Genomic DNA, 27,446 nt, shown 5'->3' with positions numbered 1-27,446 from the left:
CAAAAGTCTTGAAAGGATTTTCTTCCTGATAGTTGAGTTTATGTTTAAAAAAAAAAAAAGGATATATCAAAAAAGAAGCTATTTGGTATTTTCTTATTCATAACCCTTCATGGAATGAAATGTCAGTCAGTCAACACACATTTAGTAAGCTCTTACTGTGTTTTAGGCATTATCTCAGAATTCTGTATTGTTATCTTGGGATGCTTAAGTATGGATAATAATAATAATGATATCAAGTCAGTGTGTACTTAATGCCTACTGTGTGTTGGTTACTGTGCTAGATGCTAGGATTTATATTGCTCTTTAAAATGTAAGAAGCACATTACATACTTTACATGAAGTAGGTACTTCATCTTATTACCCTCATTTTGGAGATGGGGAAACAGGAAACTCGGAGAGATTATGGTTTGATATTTACACACACAATGTGGACTGATAGCCAGCTTTGGAATTAAAATATAAATTGCAATCTTTCTGACTTCAACTCCAGTCTGTGAATGGAATGAATAAGTAGTGTATTTAAATGCAAAGCAGTGTCCTAAGTGTCAGCAATAGAAAAAATAAAACAATTCCTCCCTCAAGGAGCTCACATTTAACTGGGAAAACAACACATAGAAAAGGTTTCATATAAAAAATGCATAGGAAAAAATGGAAATGCAATGGCAAAGCATATGGTAATAATGTATCCTTGTTCCTATCATTTCTACTGCTCAGATCATAAGTTTCTAATATTGAAGCTATTGACTGTGTCAAAGATTACTTGGGGACAAAAACTTTGTTTTCTTGGTCTTTAGTAATTGTTGATGCAGTTTCAGAGGCAGTTGCCAGGAAGCATCTCCACAAGTGTTGCTTCCTTGACGATGGCAGTGAAAACTGGACTTGAAGCAGCACCAATGGTTTCAGGATACTGACACTCTCGGGACTTTGGGTCCAAAGCCCTGCTTCATCTCTCCATGGGTCTGAGGAGAGGTGCTTGTGGTGATTTAACTTGCCTGGAATATGTCATCCTTATCTCGCCATCACTGTGCCTTGTTATTTTAGCTAGTCTGACCTTCTTGCCATATCGTTGTTTGACATTTGGTGTAGATGATTGGCTCCTTCTCTGCAGGAGTTGCTTTCCTAGATGATAGCAAAGAGAACTGAACTGGAGCTGGGCTATTCCCAGGCTGTTGAATTCCAGAATCCAGCCAGTCTCAGGGAAGATGATGATCACCATGATGGTGGTGATGAGGGCTGGACCCACAGAACTCAAGCTGCTCCCAGTCTCTTATCCAGAGTGCCTTATTGCTTAAGTTAAGTTATACCTTAAGTGACCAGTATGAAACACTGACTGTCCAAGTCATGAAGTGTGATCCTTTCTCCTCTGCCACCTCCTTTTTCTTTCATAGCTGCCATTTGAGCTTAACCTTCAGGCCTGAAGAAATAATCTGAACAGAGTCCCTAGTGAACAATAGACCATATTACCAAAACACCACATGCATATACAACTATAAGTTTCTCCTCAAGAAACACTCAGTATTGGGCAAACATGAAGGCAGAATTACCTCACACCCTCCAGAGAGTGATTTTTGCAGGTGAAGATTGAGGTCATTCATAAGGCACTGGGGAAAGTGTGCATTGCATTGTGCTTGGCCCTTTTTGGCCTAGGAATATACTAAGGACTGCATTTTGTAGCATAGCCACTATAACCTCACTATTTGTTTGGGATAGAGAACATTTAATTTTCTCCTTTTTCAAGCTTGTGCAAATTGATTACATTTGCACTTAGTGAATTTCAATGATTTATGCATGTTCAATGAGAAATGGACCTGTAGGAGCAAAGTCTTTAAACAATAAATATTTTAAAAATTAAAAAGCTATAGTCTTTTTCTTAGCAAGATGACATAATTTTCTCATCATTTTGCTTTGAGATGAGATGAGAGAGAGAATTCCTCCTCAATACTTTCCTCTTCATAGGGCATTTAATCCCTTGTAAAATATGTCTAATTTGATGTAGCTTAACAATAAGAAGCATAATATGAAATTATAAAGGCCTCAATCCAAACAGCTATAAATTTTAGTAACTGTTCTCACTTACTTTCTGAAATATAGTATTTTACTGAAGATTATGACTGGGATATAAATGTGACATTTTGAATATGCTGTATGAGGAGAATTACTATATATCTCTCAAAGTTATTTCTCAGCTATATGAATTTCTAGCTTTTCATTTGAAATATAGATGCTCATGATAATCTGATATTTGGATTTGAAAATAACTTCTTTATTTCACAAGCATAAATATAGAAATTTGTAGGGAAATTGCAGTTGAATATGTGACAACCATGTGATATCTTGGATATATAAATTTTTTTTAAATCTTTTTTTTGTCTTCCATTTCTAGATTTCTTTTGACCTTGCTGAATATACTGCTGATGTTGATGGTGTTGGCACTCTAAGGCTTCTTGATGCAATTAAGACTTGTGGCCTTATCAATTCTGTGAAGTTCTACCAAGCCTCAACAAGTGAACTTTATGGAAAAGTACAAGAAATACCACAAAAGGAGACTACCCCTTTTTATCCTAGGTCACCATATGGTGAGAATGTGTGTTTGTATACATATGTATATATGTACATGTCTGTTTTAGGGTGTGTGTATGTGTGTGTTTATGGTTTAATTCTATACATGTCTCAGGGCTGAAGTCATTTGGGCGTGAGATTAACATTAAGATAGACTAAAAGTGACTAGACTTGTTGAGAGGCATACCTTTATAAATTGCTAAATAAAAGTATTTGCTGCCATCGCCTCAGGGATGGAAATTACCACCTCACTTCACGGAACCTTGTTCATTCAGCTCTTCCATACAGAACAGTTTAAAAGGAAAATTAGATTCAACACGATTCTTTTTATTGAAAAAGTTGTGAGATCATGTTGAAGTGATAAGATTTCATGTTTTTTGTTTCCTCAGTCATAGCTTCCTAAGAGTTTCTATCTTCAGAACCTATGCTAATTCTGGAATATTCTTAAGGCAGCATTTACAGAAGTTCCTAGGTGATAGTTTCAAATCAATCAGTGTTAAAATGCTACTTTTTTACTATTTTATCACCACTGTTTTTGTTTTTTAACTAGGAAAAATCAAAGCCATATATTTCACATATTTTGTTTTTGCTTCTTGTACATGAAAAGAAGTATATACTAGTATAAGAAAAAAGAGTTAGATATTTCCCAATAGAAATGTTCACAATAGGACAAAAGCTTAATTGATACTTTTCATTTGCCTACTCTTTCATATTCTGGGTTTCCTTTGATTTTTATGCCTTTCAATGATTAGTCTTGTCCTGAAAACTGTTGGAAATTGATTTTTTGTTTAAAAAAAAGCTTCATATAATTTTAAATAAATTCTTCCAACAGGAGCAGCAAAACTCTATGCTTACTGGATTGTTGTGAATTTCCGTGAGGCCTATAACCTATTTGCTGTGAATGGCATTCTTTTCAATCATGAGAGTCCCAGAAGAGGTTAGTAGTAGTTCTTTGGCTTGAGTGCACAAAGTTTTGGGTAAAAAAAAAAAAAATTGGGATGGGAGGGAAGACTTGTATTAACATGGTAAAAGAATAGTAATATTCTAATCCTTTTGCTTATTTGAAGTGGATAAATGAAGAAATACCAATCCAGGTTTATTCATTAGAGATTATTTCTTAACCCATTCCTGGAATTCATTTGTAATAGAAAAAACATTCCATTCATCCATGACAAAGACAGAAAAACTATTTACCTCCTTGACCTCCTAAGAAAAGAACATAAAGAGGAAAAATTGATACTTGAAATGCCTTATAATATCAACTTGTTAATGGAATTTCTTTTTATAAGTAATAAAATATGATTTATTTTCATATTTTAGAATGTAACTGTCACTTCATTGGTCTAGGACACTTGGTGCTCTATCTTCCTATCTTCCTAAGTAGATCATCACCTACTCTGCAATTTATTGTCTAAGAGATTTCCTTAGATCTCTTCCACTTTGTCAACCTAATTCTATACCTTGTTAACCACAAAAATTCATTGAAAAATTTTACTTTCAACCTTTTTCAAATTTCTGCAACTTTTCCATCAATCAAAAATGTTTACAACTTACTCCGTATATTATGCATAGAGGAAAAGTAATGGAATTGTCTCTATTTCCTTATAGTAGTACTTTAGGCATTCAGCAATATAGGTTTATTTCCTCCCACTATACATATTTAAACTGTGTCATTTTATCTTTCTTAGCCAAGTCTTACTATAAAATCTGTGCAGATTGTTTACCTAACACGCTGGAAGGCTTTTTCTGGGTCTTCTTGGACTACCTCCTTGTTATCCTTTGTTCTGGCTACATGACTAGTCCCCCTTCTTTGCCAGTTATACATATTTTGGAGGATGATTTTTATACCACTTCTTGTTGTATAGGTTCTGCTTTGGAATATGTTTTAATCCATTTATCTCTGTAGTATCCTTTGGAAAAATAGCTGCCATTTGATTTTTCAGAGGTTGTGATGTTTCATAATTTTAAGTTCTATGGCATTCCCATATTCCCTATGGCATATTTATTCCACGAGATAAGTTGTAACTTTTAAAAAAATGTAGATACTTTTGCCTAGAATTTTTTTTAATATAATGATATAGACAGGCCTGGACACTAAATAACTTTTCCCATTATTGGTGTTAAAAATATAGATTCTTTTTCTAGGCTGAAGAGTAGCAGTAGGAACAACTTCTTTACTGTTCTCTTTGCTATTGCCTTACCTTGAATTTGAATTGTTTTAAAATGAATTTTGATATCATCAGACTCTACTCTGAGATTTCAAGCAGCCCCTACCAAGCCTGTCTTTTACTTTCAGCTTCTGTACTCCTAAATATATTTTTCATTTTATTGTGATCTCACTCCATGGTACATCAGGAAATTGGCACCAGTCACAGAGCTTGAGCAGGTCTTATGATTACTAGTTCTTTCAGGAGAATGAATCTAGAGCCCAGACTAGTGCCATGTGTTTGTTGCTTAATGACTGTGTGATGAATGTTCAACAAGTTAACACTATAGTATTGGAAAGATATGTAGCTCATAAAGACTTAAAGTTTAAAACATAAAGTTCATTTATGTTACTGAAGAAAAAACTCTTTAAGATATTCTTGAAATAATTAAATAATTCTCCTGTTTATTATTATTATTTTTAAGAAATCCAATAAAGCCAATGCTATGGCTTTGACCATACACTATAGTGATAGTTTTATTTCCCCTTTTATATAGACATATTCCTCTAATTTTTCTTTTATCTTGAAAAATGAAAAATAAACTTTCATTAAAATCAATATACCAGTACTATCAAAGCATTTAAATTTTCTTCAATGCTTGAATCTTATTAACATGTTAGTTTTAATGAGAGTACCAACAAAAAATTCTTCAAAAAATACTTTGGAAGCAGGTCACTCTGAATTTGGAAAAAGTCTAAATCATAGGTTAGCATATATAGAATCTTTCTTTTAAATTTTAACTACTCAAAATAACTTAAATTTATCTGTTAAGATAATATTTCTAAATAGAGTTCTAACTATACATTATTTGATGAATAAATATGATTAATTTGTAATTAACTAAATACTTTTGCATACCACAATTTACTATTGTACTTTTAAAAAGTTTGTTCTTTTAAGTAAGTTAAGCATGGTCTGTCAGTCTTTTTTACATTAGTAACTCAATTAGAAGACTTTCTATTTCTTAGATGCTGCAAAGGTAAAGTTTAGCATAGGCCAGATTGAATGAACACAAATGCTAAATTAGCGAAAGTGCAAATTAATGAGGCTTAACATTACATGATTTTCTTTCTTTCTGGCAATAATATAAGTTTGGAATAGGTTTTGTGACATAAACTACTTTTTAATACAAATTAATTGGCAAAGACTATTTTTGCATTAGTGCATATTGTTCTATGAGATAAGTTGTAACTTTAAAAAAATGTGGATAGTTCTGCCTAGAATTTTTTTTTAATATAATGATGTAGACAGTCAGGCCTGGAGACTAATAACTTTTCCCATTCCCAGGCTCCTCATTCATTTCTGTGCATAAATATTCCAAGGGTAATCTACTAATCACAGCTCTCAGTAGACTTCTGTTGGCTGGTTGACCTCTCCCAGGCCTGCTCCATTACATACATTTGCACAGCCAAGATCTGGAAAAGCATTTTCATTATTTCCTGTGGACTAGCTAAGTCCAAGATGAATATCGGTGGGGCCGTACAAGTGTCCCTTGTGAATGTTTTATACCTCTTGTGTCCATGTATAAAATAGATAGCAACTCTATGTGGCAATGGAAGAAGCTAACTTTTTTTAGAACTTAAAAAAAAAAAAAAACATAGATAAGGAAGGAAAGTATTATGCATTGTGAAAAGAACATTGGACTAACAATCAGGATACCTAAGTTCTATCTGCTGCTTCTTGAATTGTTATACAAATTTCAGCAATCCATTCAGCCTGACTCTCAAGTCTCAAAATGGAGACATTCATGACCTTTATTATAGCATTATTGTGAGGAAGTTACTGTTGTCAATTTTTGTATCTTATATCCCTTGTCTGTAAAATGATTTGATGGTAACAACTCATGTCTGTTTCAGTGATTTGTGAGTAGAATCTAATGGGCAAGTGTTTGTGGAAGTGCTTTGCAAAGTATAAAGCACTCTAATGTGAGATATTATTAACCATGGTAGTGTATTTTAGTGAATAGACTACAGGACTTGGGGTCAGGAAGGCTTACATTCAGATACCTATTAGCTATGTAAAGAATGGACAAAATACTTATCCTTTCAGGAAACAGTTTCCTCATCTGTAAATTAAGAAAATTGGCATCCAAATCTATAATCTTATGATCCAAAACAATCTATTTTTGAAATTTTTCAAGCTACTGTTGAGGATTAATGGGGAAACCAAAACAAATAATGAGTATGTCCTAGAATCAGTATTCATTCGATATACATTCAGTCCAGTCTTCTATTCCTTTTATGCCTACTGATATAATATATTAATTATTCTTGTTCTGAATGATAAAACCCTAATAATATAAGAGCCTTGGCAATCTAGAAAAGTCAGCTAAATCTCCTTTGTTCTATTTCCCAAGTCAGAAAAAGTAAACTAAATTTGAAAAAAAAAAATATTGATCCCCTTTTTCTTCCATCAAAAGTTGTCTCAGATTCATCTCTGTGTCCCTTTGTGACACCAAAAAGCAACCAAAAATAATCAATGTGATGGTTTCATTTGAAAATATGTGATATTCTGTCCTAGTAGACTAAACATATTGTGGAAATATTTCCAATAACCTGGGTAGAAGCAAAGCTCAAGATTAGAGCTTTAGGTTAAAAGTGACTAAGAATTTCAATTCCCCAGAAAAGTAACCTTAACAAACATTTTATGCTAAAGAAGTTCTCCTATTTTCTGTTTCTAGATGATAATATCAACAGAGATGCATACATATTTGTTGATTGTTTTTATAGGAAGGCTTACTTTTTTTGGTATGATCATTCAACTGGTGCTCCTTATTTGCATGCCTTGCCAATGACGGTATAGTCTGAATAATTTCCAATATTTTTACTATAGTGAAGCATATTATAATGAAAAGTGATTTTCTTACATTTCTTTATCCTTTAATTGTACCAAATGATACTTAGAATTTTTAAAAATTAACTAATAAAAAGTTTTTTTTTTTTTTTTGAGAATTCCATAATGTCCTTTCAGATAATTCAAGTCATTATTGGGTCACCCAAGATCAAAGGCTAGAAATGACAATCTAGTGAATAAAATAGTAGGTGAGTAGTCAGGGTTTGTTCTCTGTATTCTGTCATTCATTCACTTTATGACTTAATGGAAGTTAATTAACAATTTGGTGCTACAGCTTCTCCATTTACTTATAAAATGAAGATCCTGTAGTGGTAGTATTTCCTCCAAGTCAATTATTAAATGGTGGTTAAATATTCTAGAATAAGAAGAAGGAAAAAGTGTTTAATTTTGTTACAAATGGAACATATCCATAGAAATGTGGAAAAGCACACATTCATTGTCAGGTCTTTGAGTACCCTTGTTTCCTATAATTAATTTCACAGGTATAATTTTATTATTATGAGTGTCCAAGAATTTTAAATAGCTTATCTTTTTTTTCCCCTGCTAAAACTTCCTGTATGCCACCCCTTTCTCCCTACCACTTATCTCCAAAGGCATATAGGTTTTCTAATGAAGAAAGGAAGGAGGAATAAGCATTTTTATGATACCTGTTATATACCAAGTATTATACCAGATGCTTGACAAATATTTTCTCATTTGATCTTCAGTGGATAGAGTGCTATACTGAGGTCAGGCTTATCTGAGTTTAAATCCAGCATTAGACATTTCTTAACTATGTGTTCCTGTACATGTTCCTAAACTTTTGTCTCACTTAATTTACATATCTCTAAAATTGGAATAATAGCATCTCTAAAATTGGAATAATAGCATCTGTCTCTCAGTATTGTTCTGAGGATAAATGACATATTTGTAAAATGTTTTATAAATCTTAAAGTGCTTTACAAATGTTAGCTATTGGAACGAGTGAGTTGTATAGAGAAGACTCATTTTTTTGAGTTCCTATCTGGCCTCAAACACTTACTAGCCATGTGACCCTGGGTAAGTCGCTTAATTCTATTTACCTCAGTTTGATAATCTGTAAAATGATATGTAGAAGGAAATGGAAAATCTAGGAGTCCAGTTTCTTAGCCAAGAAAACTCCAAAAGGAGTCACTGAATGACAAGAATTATCATTTAATTATAAATATAATGTTAACATTCTGTCCTCCTTTTTTTTTTTTCCACAACAACTTTACATCATCCCTATACTCTCCTCTGTTTCAATTTGTGATAAATATGTAGTCCCTTGCAGTCAAGTCCTCTATGTATACTTTTGATTAATCCCTATTCTCTGAAAGTTTTCCCTTTCAATTTCATTACATCCCTCATCCTATAGCATTTCCTCATCTACTGGATCTTTCTCTGATATTTATAAATATATTTGCCACCCTCATCATTTAAAAAAGGAAAGAAAAGCCCTTCATGACCTTGCCATCTCCTCAAGCTATCATCTTATGTCTTAGCTCTTCATATCCAAACTTTTAGAAAAAGTAATGTCTCAACTTCAATTTCTGTCCCTCGTGTTATTCTTACAGTTTGATTTCTGATGCTTTTTTCCCCACATCCCTCCACTAAAACTGCTTTTCCCAAACTAAAAAAACCTTGCTTTCAAATGCTATTTTTTAAGTAAATTTATACAGCACTTTCTACATGCCAGGCACTGTGCTAAGCACTTTACAGTTATTTCCCTGCAAAGGAGGGATGATTATTATCCCCATTTTATATATGAGAAAACTAAGGCAGAGATTGTGATTTGCCCAAGTCATACAGCTAGTTGGTGTCTGAGGAAAGATTTGAACTCAGCTCTTCCTGAAGCTTTGGTACTTTATTTACTATGCCATATAGCTGCCTCTAGGTTACCAAATTGAATAGCCTTTTCTCAGTCTTCTTACTTTTTGATACCTCCAGAGCTCCTGACAATATCAACTTTCCCTTCCTTTTGAATGTTCTCTTTTCCCTTGGCTAGTGTAACATTGATCCATCTCTATTTCTCCTCTTAACCTCTGAGTCTTTTTGACTGGATCATTATCCATGTATCACCCCATACCAATGAGTGGTTCTCTCCAGCTCAGTGCTAGGCCCTACTGTCTTTTCCCTTTAAAAAAAATATATGTATATGTATATATATATATATATATATATATATATATATATATAATTTTTTCCCAATAACATGTAAAAGCAATTTTAACATTTTTATTTAGTCTTGAGTTCGAAATTTTATTCTTCCCTTCCTACTCTTTCCCCTTTCCTGAGATAGTGAGCAATCTGATATGGGTTATAGGTATGCAATCATGTAAAATTTTTCCATAATAGTCATTTTATGTAAGATGACTCGAACAATAAAGGAAAAATGAAAGAAGGACAGACAGAAAGAGCAAGTAGCATGTTTTGATCTGTATTCATAGAACATCAGTTCTTTCTCTGGGGAAAGAGAATTTTCTATCATGAGTCCTTTGGTTTTTCCTTGGATCACTGTACTACTGAGAACAGCTAAGCCATTTGCAGTTCTTCATGGTACAATGTTGCTGTTACTGTGTACAATGTTTTTATGATCATGCTTACTTCGTTTTATATCAGTTAATGTAGGTCTTTCTAGATTTTTTCTAAAACTAGCTTTCTCATCATTTCTTATTGTAATCTTCCATTACAATCATATATCACATCTGGTTCAGCCATTACCCTCTTGATGGGCATCTCCTCACTTTCCAATTCTTAGCCAATTATAAATATTTTTATGCATTCTCTTCATTTTCTTTTTTAACTGTCTTTGGGATACAGACCTAGCAGTGCTTCTTGTCTTTTCTCAGTACTCCCAATGAGCAATTTCATTCATTTCTCTAGACTTAGTTATCATTGCTATGCAGTTTACTCCTATTTTATCCATCCCTAATTTTTCTTCAGTATCACCAATTGACAGCTGTTTAAGTCCATATGGATGTCCTTTAGACATGTCAAACTTAGCATTTAAAAAAAAAAATAGTAATTATTACTTCTCCCCAGGTTCTCCAAAGTCCCTTTCCTAACTTTTGTCTTTTTGATTATTTTACCATTTCATGAACCTGGGTTTTGAACTTTAGTCATGATAGGATTCTTCCCTCAATATGCTTTTTTCTTTCTTCTAAAGAGGACTAAAGGAAGTTCTATGTGATATTTAACAAGAAAATAATTTTTTCTTAGTAATATAAACATTGTTCAAATTTTGTTAATTCTACCTCTATCACCATTCTTATGTCTTCTCTTTACTTCCCACTAACATAACCATCACTCTAGTTTAGGGTCCTCATTACCCTTAGCTTATATATTGTCATAACCTACTAAAAGATCTAACTTCCAGTCTCGCTACTTTCCAAACAGTCTTCCACACCCCTATCAAACCACTCTTAAAAAATGCGTTTTGACCCATGTATTCCCCCACTCAAAAATCTTTAGGGGTTCTCTCTTTACTTCAGGATAAAGAGCAAATCTGTCACCTTGGCATTTCATGCCTTCAGAATACCTTTCCAGGCTTATTTTACAGGTCTCTCTTTCACACTCTCTTCCAGCAGTATTTGCCTGTTTACTATTCCCTGAACTCTGCATTCCATCTTCTGTCCTCAAGCCTTTGCACAAGTTGCCCCTTACATCTAGAATATACTTTCTTTTCGTCTGCCTCTTAAGAACTCTAACTTTCCAAGGCTCAGTTCATGCCACCTCCTATGGAAAGCCCACTCTCATAAGTGGGCTTATCCCTCTAATTCTGAAGGTTCTCAGCCTTCACTCATTCATTCAATCACTCATTTAGGTATCTCTCACTAGAGTGTTTTATTTCTGTCTTTTGCATCTCTGGGTCTCTCACACTGCCTTATACATAGTAAGTGCAATGGATACTTGCTCATTGAATTGAATTGAATTAATATAAAGCATTAATAAGTATTTTAAGTGGAAAACAGAGAATTTTTTACACTAGTTATTGTGTGGAATTATTTGAGCTGGGTTTGAAGAATGACTTATTCTATAAGATCTTCTCTAAAGCATTATTTCCAAATGTTGTTGCTAAAATGTTTAACACATTATTTTGAAGTTACCATGAAAAAGGATATGTCAAGTATGCAATATCTAGTCTGCCTTAATTTTTAGAAATTATTTCAAAAGACAAATTTTTTTTTGGCCTTTTGCTTTTTAAAAAACATACTATTAAGATTAAACAAGTGTGCAAATTCAAATATAAAAATAATTTATATTGTAGTTCTTATTTATCTCTTCTCCATTTATTTCTTCTGTTTCCCTTTTGCTCCTCATTCATAAATTTAAAATCTACTATCATTATTCCTTCTAACAAGCTGATATGGTATTGTAGAAATCTAAACTGATCTGTATTCCCAGACTTTTAAAGGCCTTACTAAGACTGAGCATGCAACACTCAGAACTTTAAGCACTATATTTTTGAGTCTTAATGTCTGTAGGCGAGGGTGGAGTTAGTGTAGATTTTATATAGCTAAGGAATGGCTTCCTAGGGTGCCACATTTGAAGAAAAGCTGGGAAGTCATGAGTGCACTGTGTGAAAGGGCATTCTGCAATAAACTGCTGCCAGTTTGAATGGATATGTTCTGCCAATTTTCATTGGTGGCACCCTTTTCACTCTCTCACTTCAATGACAATGGCTTTAGAAAGAGGGGCATGAATATTTCCACCACTCAGCACTTTTTCTCCCTTTACTAGAATTTTTTTTAAAAATTTTACTTGAATCAGCTTCTTTACTAGATTATTAGGTCAAGCTCTAGGCAGTTTATTGACTGCCACTTTCAGAAAAGACAGACAAGGTTGGAAGTTGGCAAAGTAGATCTGTACCATAGGCTTTCATTTATTGCAGTGAATCATCATCTGTAATTGGCTTCATCCCTTTGATACCTTTAGTCTGAGTAACAAATCACGTTCCATGTTGACAGTGTTATTTCTTCCATTCTCCTAGTCCTTTCTACCTTTTTTCCTTCCTCCCCTCCTTCTTTTCTTCCCTCTTTCCCTCCTTTCCTTTCCTCATTCCTTCCTTCCCTCCTTCCTCCTTTCTTTCCTTCCCTCCTACCTCTCTTTGCCCTCCCTTCTTCCCTTTATTCCTCTTTCCTCCTTTCCTTCCTCCCTCCCCTTTTTCCCTCCTTCTTTCTTTCCTTCCTTTCTCCCTTCTTTCCTTTCTTTTCTTCCTCCCTCCCTCCCTCTCTCTGTCCCTCCTTTCTTTTCTTCCTTCCTTCCTTCCTTCCTTTTCTTTTACTGTTAAAATTCTGATTTGAAATTTCCTCTGATTAGCTCTGGCTTTTCTTTTTCAGTTTTTCCAAGTTTGATATTAAGCCCATTCCTGCTTAGTTGAATTTCTTTTTCTTGCTTGTTACAGATATAAAGTTTATGGCATCTGACACACCTACCCTGCAACATATACTTATAGAGAGAAATTAGTATCTTGGGGATCTGTTTTTCTCTAGAATTCTTATTTCATGTAAACTATACTGGATACAATGGGTCTGATTATTGTTCATTACTTAAACATTTTTTGTTTTGTTCATATATTGTTTCAATATTATATTTGTAATATTTTAGTGATATTTCTTCTGACTTCTATGTAGTATATGTGTAAATGTATTTATGTATATGTTAAATTTATCAGGTTTTTGGGTTGTTTTTTTTTTTATTAATTTAGTGAATACTTAATAGCCTGCTCAAATAAACAACATTTTTTGGCAAACAATATTTAATGCTGGAAACCACTCATCAACAAAAAGTACTAATAAAGAGAAACTTCATATGTCACATTTGCAGGGAACATTAGAGTTCATCTAATATAACCTGCTCATTTTGTAGTGGAAGAAGCCCATGGACATCAAGTGACTTGCTAATTATATCACAACTATTTAATGGAAATACTTAGTTTAGGCACAATAAGAGAAATTTAGAGTTAAGGTGGACCTCAGAATTCACCTAGTTCAATGGCTTCATTTTACTTTTGAGAAAAAGGTCTTATCCAGAGTGCTTTAGGTAATAAATAATAAGAGTTGAGATTTGAACACAGGTCCTCATGTTTAAATTCAGTACTTATCCATTAAACAAAAAAACAAATTACCTCTGGACTGAATGCATAAAAAGATATGAACCTATTTTAGTTGTACATATATGGGGATAGTTGTACAAAATGGGGAAGAGTTTGATTCTGTTAATATGGGGAAAAATCCACTCTCCTATTTGAACTATAACCCTTCCTATAAGGAAATGGCTCCTTCATATTCTTAGTTTCACATTAACTTTTTTGTTTGCATAAGGACCATGGTTCATATTTATTAATTCATGTGAGTTGTAGTTTTGCAGTAATCCAAAATTTGAGAAAGTAATCTAGAATAGGATATTTTCCCTATAATGTCCAGGCTAGCTTTCTGGAAGTCCTCCGAATGGGGCCTTCGTCTCAGCAGAATAATCACCACGGGAATAGTTAGGAATAAAGCCCAAACTCTTTATTTTCCTTTCAGTCTCCCAGTCTGTGCCAGCAGTCTCAGTCAGTCAGCCACCCTATAGTCTCTCATCTCTTCCAGTTAGTCAGTGAGCCAGTTAGTAGTCTCTGACTTCAATCTGAGTCTGACCTCTTAAATATTCTATTACAATTACATCAATTCATCATACTGAGTATAAGTCAATCATTATATCACTAGGGAACCGTTATCTCATTAATTCTACTGAATTAATATCTTGTTGTTTACATCAATCATATTGAGAGTTCCTGCTTTCTACATTTCCCCACCTTACATCCTTTTTGTATTTATAGCTTTTTATTTCTTCAATTGCATCTAATGTCTGTAAACCCTTTGACTTAGTAGTTGAAATTGATACAGAATTGAGTTTTATTATAAACTGGGACCAAAGAAGGCCTTTTGTTTCAGAAGAGGTAGTATTTGAATCAAGATTCAAAGGAAGCCAGGGATTCTTAGAGGTAGAAATTGTGAAGGTGAGTGCATTATAGATCACAGTATCATAGATTTAGACTTGGAGGTGATCTTAGTGGTCCATAGGTCCAACCCCCTAGTTTTACTAATGATGAAACTGAGGATTAAGGCAGAAAATGGTGACTATTTAGGAGGTTACCAGGGTAGACCAAAAGAGAATTAATAAAGGTCTGAAATAGAGAAGTAACTATGTGAAAGTATAGTAAGAAACAATGGAAGAGATGTCAGTTTTGTAGAATTATTGACAAAGTTTATGGGGACTAAGATGGGGTGACTTTGAAATGTAGTTCTTTGTTTCTAGGCAACAAACAAGTGCTTATAACGTACAAGATTGGCAATAAAAAGTTCAAAATAACACATGACCTCAAAGTTCATGCATTCTGCAGAAGGAGTATGAAATACAGATAAACATAACACAAGTTAGAATTGTCTTAGAGGCAGTTATGAAACCAAAATACAAAGTACTCCAAAAGAATTTGAGAATGGAGCGATCATTCTAGCTCATCATTTTCTTCTACCCTATTTTAAAATCTTTTACCTTTCTTGAATTGAGATGTGAAATTTGCTCTTCTGATGCTTGCTGTCTTGACTTTCTAACTTCATAGAGTATTTTATATAGGTAATAAGATCTAATTCTTCCATGTTTTCTTCACATAAAAAAAAAAAATCTAGTCTGAAAAAACCCAAACTTACATTCTTTATTTTATAATAGGGATTTTCCCTTTATGAAAGAATTCACTATAGGCTTCCAATAAAATGTTATGTGATTCAACTATTCAGTTGTGAATCAGGAATGGCAACTCAGTTGTTCTAATGGCAAATCCCATATCTTTGCTCTGTCCCCAAAGTGTTGTGGAGTAGGAAAAATTGATTATGATGTCATGATAGCGATTAATAGTCCTAATCTGGAGTTATTGTGAAATGTTGTCAATGGTATGTGTGGATCTGTTTCGCACTTGCTACAACTTCTTTTGGAGGAACTATTTGAGAGATACTTTGTACTTGAGGAGATTATGGCCATGAGCTCAAAATTCCCCTGGCAGGTCCAAAGACAGATTCTAAAAAAAATCTATAGAACAGGACTCTTTTCAGTTAAAAATCCCCTATATTTATAAGACCAAACAACTGTAGCAGAATTTAGACCCCATACAAGACTAAACATAGGGTAGCAGTCCATGTAACTAATGATTCAATCAGAGTAATAAGAAAGGATGACAAGAAGTTATTAGAAACCACTATGCAATATTTTTGTATATTAAAAAGCCTATTAATAAAATCTCAATTCCCCAAAGTGATTTCAATAAGTTAGAATATTGCTATTTAAATATTAACATTAGGTTACTGACACATTTTTATTTTTAAAAAAATGAATAACATGTTTAAGGCATTTGTAAAACAGACAGCAGAAGAAGGAAAGGGAGGAAGTAAGAGGACTTGGAATTTTCCCCATGAAAGCTTCTCAAAGATACCTACTCATTGAGACTATTGCTTGCATTGGAGCAATTAGGCTTTGGAAAGTACCTGCTAATTACTGTTTGTTCAGACTTGGCAGCCTTACACTGCTGAGGAGTTCAGAAAAAAAACAAATATTTTGGCAAACACAGCAGGAGTGGCTGGGGGAGCCACATGTAATAATTTGAGCATTTATATAGGACATGAGAATTGTTCTGATGATATATAAATATTATATATATTTCTGCAACGGACAGTGGCTGTCGTATGATGAATGGATTGTGTGGGGAATAGAATTGCAGTGGAAAAACCTGATAGGATACTATTGTATTTGTTCATATGAACATTAAAAAAGACCTTCATTAGTTTCTTTGCTGTAGGAATAAATTGATCCTGCAGAGGTACAATATATTCAATAGCACTTAGCAAGTGATTAGACCTGAGAAATGAAGGAAAACTAAGAGTTTAAGGTAGCAGCAAAGATTCATTAATAAGAGATTAGGGAAATACTGATAATAGGGGATTTTCCATGATGGAGGTAAGGAGAAAGTATATTATACATATGAGGAATAGTCTGTCCAGAGGCATGGAATTGAAATGTCTATATGAGGAACACATAGTAGGGCAATTTGACTGAAATAACAAGAATTGAGAAAGAGATTGAATGGAAGTGAGGCTAATTTGATCTCCGAGTTGAGGTGAGAACTCTTTCCTTTATTTCTATTTAAATTAAGACTGTTGAGTTCTTTCCCCATGAGAGGCAATACATTCCAATTCAATCCTAGTTTTGAGAAATTTTGGGAATCTCATTGCCCCCACATGCAATTGTAACCAATTATGTTAGAGGAAATTATCAGTTATAATTTATTGTACTACATGCATAGTTTGTGTTTTACAGTCAAATGAAGAAGTGTGCAAATTTAATTTTAAATTGTTTTCTTTTAAACATGCAGCTTATCCATTTATTAAGAAAAATACTCATTTTTACACCAAAGTATCCCTCTAAGGTGTATAATATTCATTTTTAAATAAATATAAAATGTACATATTTTAGGAAATTAACATTTTCAGTTCATTTTGAATATAAAGACGAGATTAGGAATATGAGCAATAAAACTAGATTATACACTATATATATTTTTCCTCAAATCATATTATGGTAACTCAGGAGTTCAAATTCTTAAAATATGCCCCAAATGGAACAGTTTTATACTACTACAAATTGATAGTCTATAACTAGTTTTTAGATACTGAGACATTTTAAAAGGATATAGATATTTTCCTACATATGGGCTTCATAAGAATCATATTTATCAGTTTCAACACAGTATGTATAACTCTTAGCCAATCCAACATTTTAAGGTTCATGACCTTGTTTTTAGATTTGGATTTGTTAGTAGCCAAGGATTTTTATCATTACTTTAAAAAATTATTGAGTAAAAAGTCAATTTACTTTTATTAAAAATGTTATTAAAAATTGTTCTGTTGAGAACACTATTTTGAAATAACACTTGGTGTTTCTATTTATTTTTAAAATTTTTTTATTGATATCTGTTTATTGCTATTATCAGGAAGGTGATCATTATTATAGACTTTGGAGAATCATTTCATTTATATCTGTTCTTGCCAGAAAATACAATATTGCCATCTTACTAATGATAAAATCACCTCTTATTTTGCGTGTCACTTAACATACCATGAACTCACCTTAATGCCTAAGTAAGCATAGAATTGAATTTCAAAGGTGATTGGCAAGAGACAACATTTGAAGTCAGGTGTGAAATCCACAGTAACCTGAGAGTTGTGCCCTCAATTTCATGTCAAATATAATTGAAAGTACCCTAGAAAGAAGCATTTCCAAGTTACCTCCATAAATCTGGTTCTGATTCTCAGATGAGCTCAAAATTTTCAACATGAATTAAATGCCATAAGTTGAGCAAAGTGGAATAATAACTCCTCAATCTTTTCAACTGTGGTTGTTCAGTCATTCAGTCAGGTCTGACTCTGTGACTCCATGGATCATAGCACACAAGGTTCTTCTATCCTGTACTATCTCAAACTCTGTCTAAGCTCATGCTTGTTGCTACCATAATATTATCTATCCCCCTATCTATCATCTATTATCCTCTCCTATGCCCTTTTCATTTTACATCTAGTTTTCCTAACATCATGGTCTTTTCCAGTGAGTCCTGCCTTCTCATTTTGTGACCACAATATTTAAGCTTCCTTTGACTTTCCAGTAAATTGCCTGAATTAATTTCTTAAGATATTGACTGATTCAATCTCCTTATTATCTAAGGGACTCTTAAAAGTCTTCTCCAGTATTACAATTGGGAAGCATCAGTTTTGTGGTGTTTGGCTTTCCTTATTGTCCAACACTCATATGTTGCTACTGGAAAACCATTAAGCACATGCACACACATGCACACGTGTACATATGCATACAAGCACTTCATTCTTGCTCACTTTTATTTGTAAGAACAACAATCTTTGAAGAAACAAATGTGAAACCACATAAGAACATTGCTTTTAACCAGAAATAGGAATTCAGGATCATCTATCATTAGAATTACAGCAGATTTCAGAGTGCATGGGTAAGTAGCTTATGAAATTTCCCTTTAAATGAAATAATAATTATTTAATGCTTTCGTAGGATATTGTATTTGTCATAAAAAGTTGGGTATTTGAACTAGAAGGTTGTTTTTATTTTCCTGTAATAGGCAAGTGCTATTTTTTCCTTTTCAACTTAGTTAATGACCATGCCATTATTACTAAATAGTTGTTATCTCTTAGTCTGGGTGAGCTTTTACAGAGGAGTGTCAGGAAAGTAGTAAACCAATAACTAACAGATCATTGCTTTATTTATGCTTCTGTGATGATACAGTGATAATTTTTTGATGAGCATTGTAGACCTGAGCTCCACTAGAAAGAAAAGCTAGATACACATTGTGAAACCATAGTATGAAGTCATGTTGGAGTTGAGTAAAACATTACAAGTCTTACACAATGACCTTCTATTTGTATGGCAAAGTTGGGTGCTTTTTTTTTTAAATCCATGAGGATTGAAGCACGCCTTCTGGTTTTGAATCTAGAATGACATCATTTAATTTATAATTAAATTTGTAGACAGAGTTCACTTACTTTGACACATTCTCTAGGAGAACACAAAGCAGTCTGGCCCAGTTATTCTTGATGTGATTGCTTGCATATGAAAATTTTTTGATAAAGTTTATGGTTTAGTGACAGTAGCTACAATAAGTCTCTCTCCCCTTCCAAAGTCAGTCTTCCATGTGGTTTAATTGAATTCAAAATACTTTTCTATTTTTTTTTGTTTTCATGAATTGCCCTTTTAATCTGAAAAGCAGCTTGGTATAGCAGCCATAGAGAACAAAAAGACCTGAGTTAAGATCCCATCTCTGGCATTTTCTAGCTTAACTAATTATCAATTAGTGGGCATTTATTAACTTCTTACTATGTATCCAGCACTATACTAAGCACTAGGGGTACAAAAAGAAGCAAAAACCAATCTCTGCCCTTCAGGAGTTACACAGTATAATCGGGAGAAACAGTATATAAACAAAAATTTACAAACCTAGGTGTGTACAAGATAAATAAAAGATAATTAGCAGGCAGAAGCTATGGGAATTAATAGGGTTTGAAAACCCTTCCTGTAGAACATGGGATTTTAGCTGGTACAAGAAAGCCAGGGAAGTCAGGAGTTGGATCAGAAGAGGGAGTGGATTCTACACATTGAGGACAGCCAAAGGCTGACATTTTTCTCCCTCTTTTTTGGGACCAATACTTAGATTTGTGCAAAAAACTTCACATTTTGAAGACTTTGCCCTTTCCCTCCAAATATATGTAGATCAACCATTTCTGTTACTTGCAGTTACAAAATCAGAATTTGAGACTTGGAGAGGACTTGAGTAGCTATCTAGTTCAACTTAAAGACTCCCAATTAAAATTTACTCATTAAATGATCTTTAGCTTCTACCTGAAATCCTTCAAAGAGAGGAAATTCACTGATGAGCCCATAAAAATCCTTTTTCAAACACATGACTTTTATCTTCTTGTTCTTTGTTTTTGGATCCCAAGTGTGTGTATGTGCATATTCACTAATTATTGTGACTTGATCCTTCTGTTTTTTTGTCAGAGGGCTTTAAAATTTCTTCTGCTCTTTTTGGAGAAATTGATAACAGCCAGGATTCCAACAGGCTTCTAGGGATATAGTAGTTTCTCTGAAAGTCTTTCTAGATATCTTTAAAATTTATACAGTAGATATGGTTCATCCATTACCCTTTACCTCCAATCTCTACTCCTACCTACTTCCATATATAAAATTGTATTATATTCTCTACTTCATTTGACTGGAAAGGGTATTTTTTTTGTGTGTTTATGTATGTCCAGGCTGAAATTTCACTTCCTTATTTACATTATAATTTTAATTATTACTATTTATCCATTTTGCACTTTCCTAGAGCTCCTTTCCTTTCTGTTTCATATCCCAAATATTTATAAAATGTTATCATGTACTGTCTCTTTTAGTCATCACTTCTACAAGTTCTGCATTGTAATGACCGTGTTAGCACCCTGGATACTTTAAAATCAGCCGGATTCAGGATAAGCAGAAGTCCTTGATTTTTATTCTTTATTGAAAGGAGAGGAGAGCTCTTGGACACAGGAATCTCCTCTTTCTTCTACCACCTGGAGTCACCTTGCTTGTCCTACTCTACCCTCTTATCCCTCCTCCTTATCTCTCTATACACCAACAGATCAAGCCTGCACAGAATGGTGGGGCAGGCCATTTTCCAAGCAAATGCTAATAGAATATTGTCCAATTGATAATTAGCCTTAAGTGCTTGCTTTTCCAAACCTCAATGCATGAACTCAAGAGTCAGCCATTTACACTGCATGTCACTCCTTTAATCTTCCCATATAAATCAATCCTTCATTTTTAAAAATCATTTTTTATTTTTTCACTGAATACTTTCCAGTTTTTGTCATTCATCCATACTCTAAATGGAATTCAGTTTTCTAGGGATTACATTTTATAGTATACATTATTATTATTATGAATAGTTTATTTATGCCTTCCTGATCCATTTTATAAAATTCAGAGATAAAATAACATGCATTTCATTCACTTATTCTTTACTTTTAAATTTCAAAATGCTTCTATCTAATGAATAATATTTAAATATCAGCACTGATTAAGGCAACTAACACCTGAGAGAACTATTCATATTTCTTACTTCAAATATGTAAGTATTTTCTGCTGAATTGCTTTTGGTATATGAACTGTTTTTGTTCGAGTTAATGTAAACTGATTTTTATGTAAATTTTTTTCAGTGCAGTATATAAAAAATATTTAAAGTAAAAGTTTAAAATAAAAGTCCCTTCCTTGTTTCCTTCTTAGATGAATTTAAACAAATATTCTTGTGTAATCCATGGCTCAGACTCATAAGTTTGACCTCATATGGACCAGGTTCAGTCTTCAAGGCCTCTCAATAAAAATTCAAATAATTGCTCAGTTCCAATCTAAGAATCAGGCCTGGCAACTTATGAATTTTCTTTGTTTCCACTTCATATATAGTTCCCCCAGAGGTATTTACTTTCTCTTCACTCTTTAAAGAAAGAGGTTATGGAATATAGAACAAATTTATTCAAATACATTTTCAGGACAAAGAAAGTGCTGATATCATGCATACATAGCTTCTTTAACAAAGAAGTAGTTATATCCTTTCTTTTCTTTTCGTGCTAATTCTTTCCACCATGTCCTTTCCATAAACCCGTTCTAACACAACTCATCCACCCCTAAAGTGCGATAACTTTTAGGTGAAATCTTAGGCCATGAGTAGATTTCAGAACCAAATTGAAGAGCAAGGTTGCCTTTTCCCTACTCAGTTACTTCCCTCTTTGCTCATAAAGTAACCTCTTGCTCTGGCATTTTATGTGCCTGCCCAGTCTGCTTTCTGTCTCCCAGGCTGTGGTACTAGTTCTTTTTCCTTGCTCTTTTGCACAAGGTAGATGCAATGTCATGGCTCCTACAATTGCTGTAAGTTTCAGTGACCTGTTGATGGTTTGTCCAGTGTCATATATCTAATCTGAAGTAGAAGCTGGTCCCTCTCTTGTGATCTATATGTAAGTTTTAAAATAATAAATTAAAATAATAAGATTATAAGGCTTCTATAGATCCTGGCTCCTTTTTCATCCTTATGCCATACAAGATAGTATATTAAATAGTATAGGTACTAAATTTGAAGTCGAATAAACTGGGTTCATATTTCGTCTCCCCCATTACTTTTTGACTATGAGCAAGTCACCTATCCTCTGAGCTTTATTTTCCTTTTCATCTTGCCTTCCATCACTAGCCATACTCTCACTCACCACGAATTGCTGACCAGCTGTCTTCAATGGAAAAGGTAAGGAAGCCTAGCTGAAAAGTTGCATTAACCAGTTATGGTGTTGAGGACACTGAAGATGGCATTTGCTTAAGTGGGTCGAATCACTAGTACTTCCCCTGTAACCCCAGTAGCACCATCCCAGCAACTTGCACCCAAAAGATCAAGAAAGGAAAATCAGCATATATATGCCTCCATATTCAACTATCAAAACATAGGCTCTGAATCTAGTTCATCCCTTACCACTGTGAGCTGGGAGAGCAATCTTTGTGAAATTATGACCTTTTAATTGCCTCTAGTATAGTAATCACAGCTAATGGAGCACCAAAAAACAAAGTTAAAATCACCAAAGTCACTGGCACCAGCAAATGATTCAAGTGATGTTGTTTTATCAATCAAAATGACCCTGAAAAATATGTATTTATACCTGCTTTGCCATTGTACCCTAAGGACTATTAGGAATTTCCTTGTGATTTACATTTGACACATTCCACATATTGCCTCCCCCATCAGAATACAGCTCCTTAAGACCAGGGCTTATTTTTTCTCCTTATAATTCCAGGGCTTCATACTTGTTCACTCATTTAGTAAGTATTTTACAGAGCTGTTATGAGCCTCAAATAAAATAATGTATGTGAAGTGCATTGCAAAACTGAAAGTGCTATATGAATGTCAGGTATTAACTACCAGACTACTACTCCTACTACCACTACTACATCTTTCATATATGTTAGTTGTAGATAAATCATACCTTATTCTCATTTTTCTCTTTTCTGACTACATTCTCCATAATTTTTAAAAAACTTTTTCTCATATGTCAAATATGTTCTCTCCATTTCTCTTGTTGAAATATTTCTTTTCCTTCAAGGGTGGCCAACTCAGATACCATATCCTCCAGGATGTCTTCTCTGCTCTACCTTTCCCACACTAAATCTGTAACTGATGAACTGATGCTTATTTTCTCATATTTCTCAAAGTATTGTGCATAAACTTCTCCACATTATATAAATACAGTAGTGATCTCATCGATGTAGAGACAGCCTTCAGTTGTGTTGACTAAGTCTTTATGTTCTGTGTGACTTGTCCATAGCCTTTGATAACTCTTGCATAGAGATATCCACCCATTGAGCAAAATATTTTTCTATGGCTCTTTTATCTTTTCTTACTTTCCTTTATGGTATGAATCCATTTTCCATCACTATTTTGACATGAAGAAGCTTTGCAGCTGTTCTGGTCAAATGTACACGTCTTCTGTGTTCATTAGTCTGAATGAGGTCAGAAAGTTCTTAAGTCTCAAGTTGAGAAGCTAAAGTAGATCATGAATCTCAGAAAGTTGAAGCTTTTTTTTTTCCTTAAAGGACTCAAAATACATGGAAAGTAATCATAGAGCCTTTTCCCAACTCATGCTTTTCCAACTAAATATACGTAATGCATATCAGCAGTTGGTACACTGTTTACTCACAGGGCCATAGTATTTAGAAGTTATCCTAAATCTCTGATTATGATTGCCCTCTGAGCTTGATCTTTCTAAAAGTGTTTTATAAACAGTTTAAAGAACAAATGAAGTATTAGAAAAAGCAATAAGAGAAGCACTGCTATTGATTTTCCTTAGGTGAAAAAAATAGCATTTAAAAAGGACTGATTGTGCTCATCTGCTTTCTGGGTATCTATATGTTTACTTTACTTTGGCAGGAAAGAAGGGAGAATAACAGAAAAATTGTCATGTGAGCCAAGAGCCTATAGTGGTAGGAAATTGAATTGCCTCATCTGAAGAATATTACTCATGTCCCCATTTTGTGTCAGATGACAGGGCAATTTGATATTTAAAAAAAAAAAAAAAAAGTTTACAGACCTGAGAACAACAGAGGCATTTATGCCATGTGAGCTGCTTGTAGGAATTTCCATTCATTTCTATGGCCCTGTGCCAAAAACATTTTTTAAAATCTCTTCTTATAACAAATCACATAAGATTTCCCTACTTAGTTTCTTGACTGTTACTATGGGTTGACTAAGGGTATGCTGGTAAATGTTTAATGACTAGTCTTCCAGAGGGTAAGACGGAAGTGCTTAGGACACATTTTTAAGTTTTATCCCCATTATTAACATTTTCTCCATCACTTTCTGAAGTCTATCCAATCAACAAAATAATAAATCAAGCCTTGATTTGTAACATTTGCTAATTGCCAAGGTATAAATGCACATAACTGAATATTTAATTATTAGCTTTCAAGACTGAGAGCCCATGGGAGGCAAATCCAGTGTATCCAGCCACGGCTATATGAGTCAAAAAAGAATAAAGAAGAGTCTTTAAGTGTCTTCACTGCAAATGTTGTCAAATAGAAACATACTAATACCTTACTTCATTTTCTGAAGCTTAAATTTAGATCACCCATCTTTATGTATAATAAGGGATAATTTATAATGATTTTTTTTTGCAAAAATAAAAGCATTGGATGCCTTCATATTTCATTATTCTTTTGGATTTTACTATTACATATCATATGTGCATATGTGTATGTTTTTATTAGACATAGAGTCCCAAAAGTCTTAGTGCAGCTCAAAAATCTAATAGCTTTATATATTGTATTTGATTAAATGCAATGCCACAGAGTATTAATTTCCCAGAAATTAGGATAAATGGTTCATTAAATTCAGTTTTAAAAACATAATACCAGTTTTAGGAAGATAGCTCCTTTGGTTTTGTAATTTCAAATGTTTATTTTCTTATTTATATATTTCATTTTTTATTCTGAATTTTGTAAATGCCAAATAAAATTAGCATTTCTATCTACAAAGTAGGGCAGAAAAAGTCTATACATGAATATGTAAAATTTGTGTCATATGTAGCTTCCTTGGCCCTTTAATTATTTAATAAATTCATTATGTAACTTTTGTATCTATTTTGCATATTTTGTGTTTCCTTTTGGTATTCAATATATTGAAAAAAATGCTTTAATGACTTTTCTTTATTTTTTCTTTGAAGGGGGGAAATTGTTATTCTACTCCTCAACCCTCTCCTAGCCTTTCCCATTGAAAAAGGGGGAAAAAACCAACAAATTTTCTAACATAGGAATTGTCAGGCGTAAAAATTCCTATCTTAGGTAAATTTAAAAATAGATCTTTTCCTATATTTTAAATGCCACTACTTTTTCAGGAGATGTGTCACATGCTGCATCTTAAATATTCTGGCTGGAATCAATATTGGTCATTACATTGAACACAATTTTAATTTTGTCTCTTTTTTCCATATCCCACTCCTAGGAAAAGGGGAGCTTTATGAACTTTAGATTTTCCTTGGCATTTTAGTAGTACTTTTAGAAGGTAGAGACTGATGGCAATATCTACATTGGAAAATAAGGACAGACTAGACAAGAAGGGGAAAGGCAGAATAGGGCTCTATAAAGAGCTAAATTAACGGCTGCATTTCACCTAATGGGAACATCCTGAGGATTTCTTTAAAAGTCCTTCTTGGAGATGTGAGTTGCCTTCTTGACACATGTGCCCTTCTAGACTTGAGCCCACTTTTCCTTGTACTAGGTATTTATTTCATTTCTCACTAGGCTTCAATCCAGATTATTCCATTATTCCCAGAAAATTTAGTCCTGGAAGTCAGATCTCAGAAATATTTTGTTTTTTCAGATTCACTTCCAATCCCCATTAAACAACTCCCAGCATTTACATTTAAGAGGGTTCCCAAGCCAATCATTCTTTTCTCGGTAGGCTACAACCCAGACTTTTATATGATCTGGGGCTGGATAGTTCTTCCCTCCCTCCCTTTTCAACTTCCTTAATGTGTTGTCTTTTCCTATTAATGTTATGAGCTCCTCAGAGGAAGTGAATATCTTTTTACTTGTATTTGCATTTCCAGTCCTGAATACAATACCTGGCTTATGATAAGTACTTAATAAATGCTATTGCCTAATCATCTGACTGAATATTTTTGTCAAAAAATTTGGGGAGTATCTTTCTCCCCCTCTCCCCAGCCACCTTTTCCACTGTAACAAATATTTGTTTCCAAAATCTAATTAACTCTGGCTGGCCAGTTGGCATCACTTGACACCCATTGAGGAAGCATACCATTAGGGATTCATGAAATACAATATAAGAAAACCACTTCCCCCAAACATCCAGGAGGAGCCCTTCTCCTGCTAATGTCTCTATGTCTCTTCTTCTTCCTCTGCACCTCATTTATATAACATAAATACTATTTTTATTTTGACTCTGTCCCAATCTTTCTTTTTAGCTGCTCTATTGTTGATGTCAGTCTTAAACATATGATTAACATTTAATATTTCCCATATTAAAAAAAAGACATAAATAATTTGTTGAGTTCCTTGAAATTGATTTTTTTTATTAGCTCTTATATCGTAAATTTTCTATTAAATTCTGGTTTGGATGATAGAAAGTCCTGAAAATCTGCAAGTTCATTGAATGTCCATTTTTTCTCATTCAATATTATAGATAATTTTGCTGGATATGATCTTTTTGGCTGCAGCACTAGTTCTTTTGATTGTAGGAAGCTATGATTCCAGGACCTGCAGTCTTTTATTGTGACTGCTGATAAGTCTTGTACTATTCTAATTGTTGCTCCACCATATTTCAATTTTATTTTTCTTGTTTCTTGCAAAATTTTCTTTTTGATCTGAGGGTTTTGAAATTTGGTTTTACAATGTTTTGTGTTTTCCACAAAGGATCTATTTGAAGTGGTAATCAGTGAATTTTTCTCTTTCTATTCCCCTCTCATGTTCTATCACTCCAGGACAATTTTCTTGGAATTATTTCTAGTATTATTGTGTTAAGATTCTTTTTTTGGTCATAACATTCAGATAATTCAATTTATTCTTATATTTTCTCTTCTTGATCCATTTTCCAGATCTGTCATTTTTCTTATAAGATGTTTCACATTCTGTTCTATTTTTTCATTTTTTAAAAATCTGTTTTATTATTTCTTGGTCTCCCTTGCTTCCCCTTGCTCT

The 27,446-nt window shown here is 33.5% G+C and overlaps 1 protein-coding gene across 2 annotated transcripts in view; it reads left to right on the top strand.

Moving 5' to 3' along the window:
• The window catches only part of GMDS (GDP-mannose 4,6-dehydratase), a 741,335-nt gene that overhangs the window by 304,809 nt on the left and 409,080 nt on the right, over positions 1 to 27,446 (top strand). For both annotated transcript variants that reach the window (XM_051970786.1, XM_051970785.1), the window contains exons 5-6: positions 2,384 to 2,576; positions 3,392 to 3,496. In XM_051970786.1, the coding sequence (XP_051826746.1) occupies positions 2,384 to 2,576; positions 3,392 to 3,496 (298 nt within the window). The remainder of the gene's footprint in view (positions 1 to 2,383; positions 2,577 to 3,391; positions 3,497 to 27,446) is intronic.

Source organism: Antechinus flavipes, chromosome 1 (assembly GCF_016432865.1).
Source record: "Antechinus flavipes isolate AdamAnt ecotype Samford, QLD, Australia chromosome 1, AdamAnt_v2, whole genome shotgun sequence".
In the NCBI taxonomy this organism is placed as follows: Eukaryota; Metazoa; Chordata; class Mammalia; order Dasyuromorphia; family Dasyuridae; genus Antechinus; species Antechinus flavipes.
This window is presented reverse-complemented; position numbering and strand designations above follow the sequence as displayed.